This window comes from Elephas maximus, chromosome 15 (assembly GCF_024166365.1).
Source record: "Elephas maximus indicus isolate mEleMax1 chromosome 15, mEleMax1 primary haplotype, whole genome shotgun sequence".
In the NCBI taxonomy this organism is placed as follows: Eukaryota; Metazoa; Chordata; class Mammalia; order Proboscidea; family Elephantidae; genus Elephas; species Elephas maximus.
Window position 1 is genome coordinate 3,511,425 of NC_064833.1, and position 12,619 is coordinate 3,524,043.

The 12,619-nt window shown below is 57.6% G+C and overlaps 1 protein-coding gene across 2 annotated transcripts in view; it reads left to right on the forward strand.

Moving 5' to 3' along the window:
- The window catches only part of SLC45A4 (solute carrier family 45 member 4), a 49,580-nt gene that overhangs the window by 34,895 nt on the left and 2,066 nt on the right, over positions 1-12,619 (forward strand). For both annotated transcript variants that reach the window (XM_049854046.1, XM_049854047.1), the window contains 5 exons: positions 4,981-5,169; positions 7,550-7,729; positions 8,480-9,516; positions 10,464-10,563; positions 10,710-10,921. In XM_049854046.1, the coding sequence (XP_049710003.1) occupies positions 4,981-5,169; positions 7,550-7,729; positions 8,480-9,516; positions 10,464-10,563; positions 10,710-10,921 (1,718 nt within the window). The remainder of the gene's footprint in view (positions 1-4,980; positions 5,170-7,549; positions 7,730-8,479; positions 9,517-10,463; positions 10,564-10,709; positions 10,922-12,619) is intronic.

Genomic DNA, 12,619 nt, shown 5'->3' on the forward strand with positions numbered 1-12,619 from the left:
AGAGCTTTAAAACACATGAAGCAAAAGTGGACAGGATTACAAGTTGAAATATACAAGTCTGCAGCCTAGTTGAAAATTTCAGCTTTCTTTCAGCAATGATAAAACAACTAAACAAAAAAGCGGAAGAGACAAAGAAGGGAAACACCATACACAAAGAAAGCAGCATTCTAGGGCAGGAGTCGGCAAGCTCTTTCTGTAAAGGGCCCAAGAGTAAGTATTTCCTCCTTTGTGGGCCATGCTGTCTCGTTGTAGCTACTCTTGTAGCCTGACAGCAGCCACAGATGTTACGTAAAGAATATGACCACACTGGATTCCAATAAAATTGTATGTATGGACATAAGTCTGGACTTCATGAAGGTTCTCACACGTCATGAGGTATTCTCATTACTGTTTCTTTCAGTCATTTAAAAATGTAAAAGCCATCCTTAAGCCGCAGGCTGCACAAGACTGGCGGCAGGCTGTCTACTTTGCCATCCTCTGTCCTAGAGCCACAGGCTTGAGAACGAGCTAAGACTCCAGCGTAGAGCTGCATTTCTCCAAGTAGCAGAGGTGACGACAGGTGAGCTCGCTGGCCTCCCAGCCAGTGCCCGTGCCCTGCAGCTGCCTGGCGAGCTGTGCCTGTTGATGGTGCCAGGGACGACGTGTTCCTCAGGCTTGGACCAGGCTCTGACTGCCGACCGCCTTACTGCAGCCCTGGGCGAGCGTGTTGGGTGCCCAGTGTCGGCAGGGCCTGCTGAGCCAGAACCTGCTCTGCTCCTCAGCTGGGACCAGGAGCAGCTGCCAGGCCCCCCTAGGGCTGCCCTCTGCTGAGACCAGGAGGAGCGTTTGTGGGCACCCCCAGGTGCTGCCCTCAGCTGAGACCAGGAGGAGCGTTTGCGGGCACCCCCAGGCGCTGCCCTCCGCTGGGACCAGGAGGAGCGTCTGCCAGACCCCCCTAGGGCCACCCTCCGCTGGGACCAGGAAGAGCATCTGCCAGGCTCCCCCGCCCTCCCCCCCCCACCACGCTGCCCTCCACTGCTTCCTGAAGATGTGAAGCCACCCCAACAGAGGAACCCATACCTTGCTTTTCCTACAGCCTGGAGCCACCTCTGCTCACCTGCCCTGTTGCTAGCCCTCAGACCCAGTCTGGTGGGGCCTCTGGCCCAGCCAGCCCCTCACACCGCCTTCATCCCCGTGACACCCGTTGCATGCCGGCTCAGCTTCCTTTTGTGGTGGCTTTGCTGATGTCTGTCCCCGAGACTGGAGACTGCACGGGCCGGGGACCAGGATGCTGGGTCTAGAACTCAGCGTCCTTCTCCGAGTGAGCCCAGCAGTGTGCTCTCAGCTGTGTGTTTCGGCTGCAGGCACCTGGGCTGCCCCCTGAGCTCGCGTGCTCTGGCTGAGTGCTGAGATAGCGTGCTGCCTAGGGTCTGTGTGTGCCGGCCAGCAGGCACAACAGGGTGGGAGGTCACACGTGGTCAGTGAAATGGGCACGTTTTATCCAGCTTCAAGGGGTGTTATCTGTCCAGGACATGGTGCCCTGGGGCCCGTGAGGGCACTCTGGGGATGCAGGATCCAGAGGAGGTTCGAGCAGATGGCCACAGTGGAGGACTGGCTACAGGTTGTTAGCAGAGGCTGGCCTGGCAGTGCATGTCAGAGGTCCAGGGTCGGGATCCCCAGCCAGTGGCAGGTGCTGGGTCAGGGCCATGGAAAGGGCATGGTGGGAGGTTGGCCAAGGGACCGGTGGAGCTTTGAGGGGAGGACTCCCTGGGCCGGGTGGCTTCTTCCTGACCTGAGACTGTGAGTTTGGTTCAGTTCAACAAACAGCCGGTTGCCTCCCACATCCCCTGTTGCTCCAGCCTAGGAGTGGGCATGGGGGAGAGAAGAACCCGATCGCTGCCCTCAAGAATTCAGGGTACCTTGGGAACTCATGCAGGGGGTGTCAGCACAACGCAGAAAATGCAGCCATGGGGCTGTGCAGGGCTCGTGGAGGTACCAGGCAGGGGCTGCTCGAGCCAAAGCTGGGACGTGAGAATGAGGAAGAAGCTTCCATGTATCCGAGCTGTGCATGAGCAGGAGGGGCCAGGACCAGGGAGAGCGGGCGGGTCGTTGTCATATGTGCAGGTGTGTGTGCGCGCGCGCGCATGTGGCGTGTAGGTGTGCAGGCATGTGTTGAAACTGCAAGGAGCCACCAGTCACAGGCTGGTCAGCATTTTTGGTAAAGTTGAGGGATGTTTAAAAACAAAAATGTTTTGGGGGAGTGCTGTCCACTGTCTGAAGTTGTGACCATGTGTGTGCTTTGAGCAGCTTTGTTAGGGTCATCTCTGAGAAGTGGGCATGTGACGTGTGGGTCACGAAGTTGGCAGCGGCAGCACAGCCGGCCCAGTGCCGCCACCCCGCCGCGTGACTTGGGATGGGCCTGCATGTACAGCTCGCCCCGGAGCAGACTCCTTCCTGAAGCACCCGTCCCCTCAGCCCCTCTCAAACAGGACTCCAGGCCACCTCGCTGACGTTGCATGGGGTGCAGTGGTCAAAGCGGGCACCTTAAACTCTAGCTTGAAGCACAAGCCCTTGAATGGGCAGCCAGCAGGCAGTTTACAAGGTGCTCCTCCCTTTGAAGACAGATTCTTCCTGTACAAGGTCCTTTCCTTACACGTTTAACACCCATGCACATCTCGCCATCCTGGGCGCTGGTGTAGGGTGTCAGCCGGGTGAACCCTGCATGCCTGAGCCCTGTGTTCCTGAAGTGAGCTTTTTGTTGAAGTACATGGCTCGCTGACTAGTCCCTGAGTGAGCCCACGGTAGCTGCCCCTGGGCAATGCCACCTGGCTTCCTGCACCTAAGAGTGCCTGCCCTGGCCTGAACACCATGTGAGTGGGACCACCCAGCACGCCCTCATCTGTGTGTGTTGTGTCCACGTTGTGCTCAGTTCTGCTCCTTCGTGTGGCAGTGTCTTTGTTACATCTCTGTCCCACTGTGGCGGGGGGGTGCCAGGATTCGGGTTTGATCATAGGGGCAGCCAGTATGGTGGGGGTGCAGCCTTTGGGTCATACAGGCCCCCTGTAAATCCGGGGGACCACATCCTGCGGTGTGACCTGGGCAGGTGCCTAACGTCTCTGAGCCTGAGAGGCCGTGTCTGAGGTGTGAACGATGGCTCCTTTGCCTGGGTATCAGCAAGGTCCAGGTGAGGGTGAATGTGTGACACACATCTCGGCTCAAGCCCAACCTGCCTGTGTGTCCTGGTACCTGCTGTCACCTGCGTGTGCCGGCTCTGGGTGAGGCCTGCTCCAGTTTGTGGATGTTCTGGTCATGATTCACCCAGGGTCCAGTGCGAGCCACTTGTATACTCTATACCTGGCCATGGTGGTGGGCCGAAGCTGGGGCTCATGCTTACGGTCTGGTGGACCTAAAATTGTCGGGCCTCACAGGTGAAAGAAAGCCTGCCTGACCAGATTCTCTGACAGGGAGGGGTGTGTGGGTACGTCTGTGTGGGTAACTAGTGTGTGTGTTTGTATATCTGTGGGTAACTGGTGTGTGTCTGTATATCTGTGTGTGTATAACTGGTCTGTGTATCTGTATGTGTCTGTGTATGTAATTGGCCTATGTCTGCACATGTCTGCATATGTAACAGACTTGTGTTTGTGTGGGTCTGTGTATCTGTGTAATGGGTATGTCTGCTTGTAACTGGTGTGTGTGTGCGTGTATGTAACTGGCCTGTCTGCGTATCTGCATGTGTAACAGGCGACTGGTTTGTGTCCGTGTGCGTATTTGCACGTCTGTGTGTGTAACAGGTGTGTATATGTGGAACTGGTGTGTGTGTGTGTGTGTATCTGTGTGTAGCGCGTAACTGGCCTGTGTCTGTACATGTCTGCGTGTGTAAGACTTGTATTTGTGCATGTCTCTGTGTATGCATGTGCATGTATTTGCATGTCTGTGTAAGAGGTGTGTATGTGTGTAACTGGTGTGTGTATGTGTGTGTGTAATTGGCCTGTGTCTGCATGTCTGTGTAATAAACTTTGTGTTTCTGTGTGTCTGTATTTGCATGTATGTTTAACAGATGTGTATGCATGTAATTGGTGTGTGTATATCTGTGTGTGTAATTGGCCTGTATCTGTGTGTGTAACTGGTGTGTGTGTGTATAACTGTGTGTGTGTGTGTGTGTGTGTGTAACTGGCCTGTCTCTGTGTAACAGACTTGTGTTTGTGTGTGTCTGAGTATGTGCATGGGTGTATATTTACATGTCTCTCTGTAACAGGTGTGTATGTGTGTAACTGGTATGTATATCTGTGTGTGTCTGTAACTGGCCTCTGCGTAACAGACGACTTGTGTATGTCCGTGTGCACGGGCATGTATTTGCATGTCTGTGTGTATAACTGGTGTGTGTGTATCTGTGTGTGTAACTGGCCTTGTCTCCGTGTCTGCGTGTGTAACAGACTTGTGTGTGTGTCTGTGTGTAACTGGTCTGTGTTTGTATATCTGTGTGTGTCTGTGTGTAAGTGGCCTGTCTCCGTGTCTGCATGTGTAAGAGACTTTTGTGTGTGTTGGTGTATAACTGGTGTGTGTGTTTGTATATCTGTGTGTGTGTAACTGACCTGTCTCCATGTCTGTGTGTGTAACAGACTTGTGTTTGTGTGTGTCTTTGTGTATGCATGGGTGTGTATTTATATGTCTGTGTAACAGTTGTCTGTGTGTAACTGGTGTGTGTGTGTGTGTGTATCTGTGTCTTTGTAACTGGCCTGTCTCCATGTCTGCGTGTGTAACAGACTTGTGTTTGTGTCTGTGTGCATGGCCGTGTATTTACATGTTTGTGTAACAGGTATGTGTAATTGATGTCTGTATATCTGTGTGTGTCCATGTAATTGGCCTGTCTCTGTGTGTCTGTGTGTAACAGACGACTTGTGTCTGTGTGTGTCTGTGTGCATGGGTGTGTATCTGCATGTGTGTGTAACAGGTGTGTGTGTGTGTGTGTATAACTGTGTGTGTCTGTGTGTGTCCGCCCAGGCCTTCCGGAGCAGTACTACAGCCTCACCTGGTTCCTGAGCCCCATCCTCGGCCTCATCTTTACACCCCTCATCGGCTCCGCCAGCGACCGCTGCACCCTGAGCTGGGGCCGCCGGCGGCCTTTCATCCTGGCCCTCTGCATCGGCGTCCTCTTTGGTGTCGCGCTTTTCCTCAACGGCTCGGCCATAGGTGAGTGTCTCCACGTCGTGCGTCTGCTGCAATTTGGCAAGGCCTGGCCTGGGGCCAACCTGTCACTCAGTGGGACGAGCACACCGCCATGTGACCCAGACTGGCCGGTGGGAACTGCCGGCCACCCAGCCCCCCCTCAGAAAGGACCCGTGTCGTCTGCCCCGCGGAGCACGGCTCCAGTTGGCAGCACCGAGCCAGCCCCACGTGGGAAAGCCGAGGGAACCTGTTCACAGGGAAGAGTTTCCTGTTGTGTTCAGCTGTGTAATGTCTATCTGACACCACGTCCTGTTTCCAGCCATCTTCCAGAAGTTATCTGTGCTTTCTTCCTCTTTTCTCAGGCACGGTGTTATTGAAAACGTCCAGAGCCCTCTGATCCTTGGCTCACTCACGGGTGTTGTGTTCTGTTTTGTCTTGCCTTCCCTGTTGTTGTTTTTAACTAAAGCAACTACACGTGGGAAGATCACTTTTGCCTTGGGGGCACCCATCAGAGCTGCCGAAAAGAAAGCCTTGTTTTCTGGCAGCAGCTTGTTAAGACAGGAGCTTGGCCTGTGTGCCGAAACGTGGCCCGCAGCCCCCGGGTGCAGGTGTTCAGGAGCAGAAGCCCCAGAAAGCCTCTGGGTGGAGCAGGAGCTGAGCTCAGAGCCTCGGAGGCCCCGGAGGCGGGGCTCTGCCCTGGACGCGGGGTCCGGCCGAGGCAGCTCTGGCACCAGTGCACGCATCTTTTGTGCTTACGCCCTCCTCCCTCTTGGGCGCTGCCTCCCTCCAGGGTGCCCCCTCCCGGTGCTATCCCCTGTCTGCAGGGTGGCCTCTCCAGGTGGGCCGTCCCCCAATGCAGACAGCCAATGATAGCCAGCTTCCCTTGTGAGCACCTGTTGGGCACGGTGCTGCTGACCCTCACAGCCGCTTCACCCCACGAGTAGCCTTCATTGCCCGTTTTCACCGAGGTTCAGAGAAGTCGACGTGCCTTGTCAAGGCTGTGTCCTGGGGGTGGTCCTGTCCAATCAGCCTCTTTTCCTGACTCCGGTGTGGCACCAGCCAAGAGGGCAGCAGGGAAGCACCCAGGCGGACCCCTGCTCCTGGCCTCACGCAGGAGGGCTCTCTGCTCTGACCAAAGGCCAGCCGGGGGCTTCGGGGCAGGCCTGGGCTCAATGCTCTGCCCGTGGGTGCACCTAGTCGCCGTGTGGCAAACTGAGGCACTGGGCAGCACTATCCACTGGGCAGTGACCTGATCTTGGTGTGGGCGGGCTCATCCAGGCAGGTGAGGCGTGGCCTATACACAGGTGTCACTGCTTTTGTCACTCAGACCTGTTGTACCTCCCAGAGCTGCAGCCCTCCGGAGCCCAGGGAGTTCTGTAAGCACCGCTCAGAGGGATGCGGTGGGTGCCTTCAGCATTACTGCGTTTCAGAGCCGGGGCCCCTCCTGCGCCACAGTCAGCCCTGGGTCTTAGTTGGGCACCTAGGTGTTGTCTGGCTCACACGCCATCAGGTCTTGGCCTTTGAGATGGCTTCTGGTTGAGGGAAGAGCAGGTGCGTGCTGACTGAGAGCATCCTGAGACAGGCTCAAGTGTAGGAACCTCAGGGTCCACTCAGGACCCCAGAGCTCACTGTGATGGTCGCCGAACAGGGCTGGGGTCTCTGGAGACTCCTGCCGGCGTGGAGCAGACAGGCAGCCGCCCCCGAGCAGACCCTGGGGGCAACACCCGGATGTGCAGATCTTGAGGGTGGACATGCAGCCGCCCCCGAGCAGACCTGGGGGCACACACGCAGCCGCCCCCGAGCAGACCCCGGGGGCACACACGCAGCCGCCCCCGAGCAGATCCTGGGGGCAGCACCCGGATGTGCAGATCCTGAGGGTGGACACACAGCTGCCCCCGAGCAGACCCAGGGGGCACACACGCAGCCGCCCCCAAGCAGATCCCGGGGGCACACACGCAGCCACCCCCGAGCAGACCCCGGGGGCACACACGCAGCCACCCCTGAGCAGACCCCGGGGGCACACACGCAGCTGCCCCCACACAGATACACAGACTTGGTGCATCTTCTCTTCTAACTGACGCCAAGTTCCCACTGTGGTCTGCTGTGTGGCAGCTGGGACAGGAAGGGCCACTGTCCACTTTTCAGTCACAGGATGGAAAGGGCCAGCTCTGTGAGGGTCCATGAACATCCCATGAGTGTGTGTGTGGAGGGAGGTCCATAGCCCTGCAGACAGCAAAACAGAACAAGCCCAGACATAGCTTCTCCCTATGCATCTGGGTCACAGAGCAGCGGGTAGCTTTGGCTGCGAAGGGAGCCTCTGCGTGTCCCCCTCCCCGGTCACCATTTGCTCTTGGGAGCCCAGGTTGACCAGGTGCTGAGCCCCGCCCGTCCTGTAACCCACCAGGTCTGTCCCTTGGCGATGTCCCCAACCGGCAGCCCATTGGCATCGTCCTCACAGTGCTGGGGGTGGTGGTCCTGGATTTCAGCGCTGATGCCACAGAAGGGCCCATCCGCGCCTACCTGCTGGACGTGGTGGACAGCGAGGAGCAGGATATGGCCCTCAACATCCACGCCTTCTCTGCTGGTAAGACACATCTTCCACCCGGCACACACCAGGGCCAGCCCCCCGACCTTGCTGAGTCCACCTGGCCATGCTTGGTCTTCTGCACGAGTTAGGGGATGTGAGCACAGCCTGACCCTCAGGGTCCTTGTTGGGGTAGGTGTCTTGCTTCTAGCCTCGTGGGGTCACCTCAGTTGGTGGCTGACCGAGGCCATGAGGAAGGACATCAGAGCTGTAACATCTCAGGATTAGGAGGTGACCCTGGGTGTCCCTTTCCACCGCTGGGCCCAGCAGGACCGAGTATCTGTGGGACCTGGGACGGGAGAGGGCAGGCCCACTGGGGGTGGGGGACGTGGTCACCTCTGCACCTCACCTGGGGGCAGTCTCCCACGTCTACCAGGAAGATGGCGCCTGGTGAGCATAGGGACGTCACTGAGGGCAGATAGGAGGCAGGCAGCCTTGGGCATCCAGTGCTGATCCTTCCAGTCCTGATGTTGAGCCTCGTTGGTTCACCAAGCAGAAATCCTGGCACAGCAGCCTTCCCACGCCCAGGCTCAGCCGGCTTCTCGTTCATTTCCTCACGGTTTCTGTATCTTGTGCCCTAACGCGTGTGTCCTGGTTGATCACGTAGCTATGACGAGAGTGGACACTACCCCACTGCCGGTGGCCTCCGGGTCTTCCCAGTGTGCTCCCCACCCCAGGCCAGAGCCTGCCCCCTACAGGATGTCTGTGCCACATCCTTCCCTCTCACCCCCTGCTCTTCTGTCACCACAGGTCTTGGAGGTGCCGTCGGCTATGTGCTGGGCGGCCTAGACTGGACGCAGACCTTCCTGGGCACCTGGTTCCGCACACAGAACCAGGTGCTATTCTTCTTTGCGGCCGTCGTGTTCACGGTGTCGGTGGCTCTCCACCTCTTCAGCATCGAAGAGGAGCAGTACAGCCCTCAGCAGGAGCGCGGCACCGATGAGATGGAGGCCCTGCCACCCCGCGTCAGCACCTTGGATGGTGGTGGGCAGTACAGCACGGCGCTGTTCCCGGATGAGGTGCAGTCGGAGCACGAGCTGCCCCTGGACTACCTGGACGTGGACATTGTGCGGAGCAAGAGCGACTCGGTGCTGCACGTGCCGGACGCGGCGCTGGACGTGGAATCCGAGCTCTTCCTGCACGATATCGAGCCCTCCATCTTCCATGACACCTCCTACCCCAACACGCCCCACACCAGCCAGGAGCTCGTCAAGACCCGGCTGCCCCGCCTGCCCAGCTTCCTCAGGGACAGCGCCCAGGAGGACGCCACGCTGCTCAACCAGCAGGTGGACGAGACCAAGGTCCCCAACGGCAGTGGCTCCCCGCCGAGGGATGGCCTCGGTGGCTACACCCATGTTGACCTTAAGCCTTCGGCCGCGTTGGGCGCCATGCGGCGGCGGCGACACATGTTCCGCCGGCAAGTCTCCAGCACTTTCTCCTACTACGGCAAGGTCGGCTCCCACCGCTACCGCTTCCGGCGCGCCAACGCGGTGGTGCTCATCAAGCCCTCCCGCAGCATGAACGACCTGTACGATCTGCAGAAGCGGCAGCGGCAGCGGAGCCGGCACCGCAATCAGAGCGGTGCCACCACATCCAGTGGGGACACGGAGAGCGAGGAGGGTGAGGGCGAGACAACGGTGCGCCTGCTCTGGCTGTCCATGCTGAAGATGCCGCCGGAGCTGATGCGCCTCTGCCTCTGCCACCTGCTCACCTGGTTCTCTGTCATCGCCGAGGCAGTCTTCTACACCGACTTCATGGGCCAGGTCATCTTCGAGGGCGACCCCAAGGTGAGCGCACCTGCCGGGCCTCGCCGTCACCACTGTGAGTGGGGAGGGGCGCTTTCTGCCCAGCCGGGCCCTCTCAGGAGGGCTGTGAGGGTGACAGGAGGCTGGGAGGAGCGTGGGCCGCCTCCACACCTGCCTTCACAGCACGCTGGTCCTAAGCCACCACAAGCCTTGGGTCCACGTGGCACAGGGTACTGCCGTGCAGGCCTGGGGGGCATGGAGGCAGCTGCCTGCATGGACCTGTGCAGTCTGGGTGGGGCTCTGACCTGGGTCTATGCTGGGCTGTTGCGAATACCAAGAGCTTTCATGAGGCAAAGCCCTTGAGAAGTCTGTAGTAAGACATGGCTTCAGATACCTGTTATTGGAGCCAGACTCCCCTTAACCTTGGCGGCTTACTGTGCTGACTTATTCCACTCACAGCTGGGCTGAGCCGGGCGGTTCTTCTGCTCTGCAGGGCATCAGCAGTGCTCACACTGGGGAGGCATTTGTCTGGAAGCCAGGCGGCCGAGCTGGCCTCACCCACGTGCTCAGGCCCCTCCCCTCCACACAGCCTCACGTCTCTTGGGGTCTGTTTGAGCTGCTCTGCAGAGCGCTGGGCTCCCAGAGGGCAAAAGCACAAGCTGTGAGTTCTCTTACGGTGCAGCCCGGGAGAAGGTGCCACTTTTGCTGCATGCTGGTGGTCGTGCACAGTAAGACCTGGCCAGCCCAGATTCAGGGGAGGGACTGAGTCCCCCCACAAAAGGCTGGAGGTTGGTGTGGAGGCCTCTGAAAGGGGTTACCGTGAATACGGCCCCAGGCTGGTAGCTAACAGCCTTCATCAGCATAGTTGCCATCACCTCTTTTAAGATCAACAGCTCACCTCCCACTGGAACGAAAAACACACCCTTGTGCCCAGAGGGTACACGTGTTGTCTCCATCCTCCTGAAATCCCAACTCTGTTTATGGAACAGGCGCCCTCGAACTCGACATCTTGGCAAGCCTACAATGATGGGGTGAAGATGGGCTGCTGGGGCCTGGTCATCTATGCTACTACTGGTGCTATTTGCTCAGGTGAGTGTCCCTGGTGCAGGGACAGCTGTACCCAGACAGAGCCTGGATGTATGACTCCTGGAGGAGTGGCAGGCAGGGAACTGTCAGGGGAGCACGTGGGGGTGGGTACCATCCTTAGCAGCTCTCTCTGTGCCTGCGCCCTGCAGCCCTGCTACAGAAGTACCTGGACAGCTACGACCTGAGCATCAGGGTGATCTATGTGCTGGGGACGCTGGGCTTCTCCGTCGGCACCGCGGTAATGGCCATGTTCGCCAACGTCTACGTCGCCATGATCATGATCAGCACCATGGGCATCGTCTCCATGAGCATCTCCTACTGCCCCTACGCCCTCCTGGGCCAGTACCACGAGCTCAAGCAGGTAGGCAGGGCGGAGCGGGGCCGGTACCACCAGACCAATCAGGTGTGTGGGCGGGGTGGAGCAGGGCTGGTACCAGGACACCGAGCAGGTGTGTGGGAGCCCTAGAGGAGTCCTGTCTTCCTTGCCAATCTCAGCGACTGGGTTCGCCTGGTCCTGAGCTTTTGGAGGGTCTAACTCCTTTCATGTCACGTCTGCGATCCGTCCATGTGTGCATCGTTTGTCCTTGAGGCCGCTGTCTGCAAGCTTCTGTCCGTGCTCCCGTGGTGGCGTGTGTGCTCCCGTGGTGGGTGTTTGGGGGTTCGCGCGCTCACGGGTGCCCCTGCTGCACAGATGCCTTGCATGGGGGTGGGAGCATACCAGAAAGGAGAAACGCGGGTCTCAGTACGCGGGTCTCAGCTTCCGCGCCTGCCGCGCCTGCCGCACCTGCCACAGGTCCCCAAAGCGGGTGTGTTAATTTGCACGCCCACCAGCTGCCTGGTGAACGTGAAGTGGTGCTTCATTGTGGCTCCAGAGTGTTTTCCCCGCTTGCTGATGCAGCTGTTGACTTTTCATCTGGCGACTGGGTGCCCAGGTGTTTCCTTCTGCAGGGCACCTGTTTTCAGTGTGCTGCCCATTTCTCTGATGGGTGGTCTTTCTCAGTGATCTGTGAGTTCTCTACTCTGGAACCAGGGGTCTGTGTATGTGTGCAGGTATCTACTCCCGCCCTTAAAAAGGGTTTGGGTGGAGAGAGCACAGCTTCTGCGTGGTTCCCAGGGGCAGGAGGGAGTAGGAAGTGGGGGGTTATTGCTTCTGGAGCACTGGCTTTTGGTTTCCACTGATGGACAATCACGTTGATTAAGGGTAGGGTTGCAGCTGGTTATTGTAAGTGGTGTTGGTGAATTGTACACTTGTAAAGAGTTCGTTTGCTAAAAGTTCTGTGGTATTTACGTCGACACGCGCACACACACACACAGAGTAGTTGCTCAGGCTGCTTGTGTACAGCCAAACACCTCATGGGATTTGGCTCCATGGTTTAGGTGACAGTTTCACGGGACATCCCAGTTAACTGGCCCCATACTGTGCTTAGCGCTTCTGTTTTTGTCTCCTAGTTAGCTGTTTGCCTGTACCCCGTCAATTTGTTTTGAGGCTGTTGTTAAGTGTGTGCACACATTTAGGATGGTTTTATTTTTTATATCAGTGATATTGGTTGGGTTTTTCAGTGTGTGAACATTCTCAATATTTCCATTCTGGTTGTTCCCTTTTATTTTTTTGTATTTGTGGTGAACTGACTTTATAAAGTGTTTCTAGAATACTGTCTCCTTTGTTTGAAGAAGGCCTCGTCTAATAAATCCTATGTTTAACAGTAGTTCAGCTCACCAGTTTTCTTCTGGATCTTTTTTCAAAAACAATAGGGAGACACGCGCTATCTTCCTTGGTCTGGCCCACTGTGTCCCACGTGGTCACTGCAACACGTGGTTACGGGTGGTGCTCACAGCAGCCCCCTCCACAAACCCAGCCCCAGCTGGAGCCTACCAGGGCCTGGAGGCCGGCTCAGAGCTCGTTTCCTTCCTGGGTTGGTGAAGTTGCTCCCACACCTGCCCTCTCCTGGGAGCTAGGGCTTTCCACCTCCCCTGCCCCCACAGTGCTGGGCAGGGAGGAATTCAGGCAGGAGTGGTTGCTGGAAGCCCGGGGGTGGGAAAATCCGTGCTTCCAGTCTGT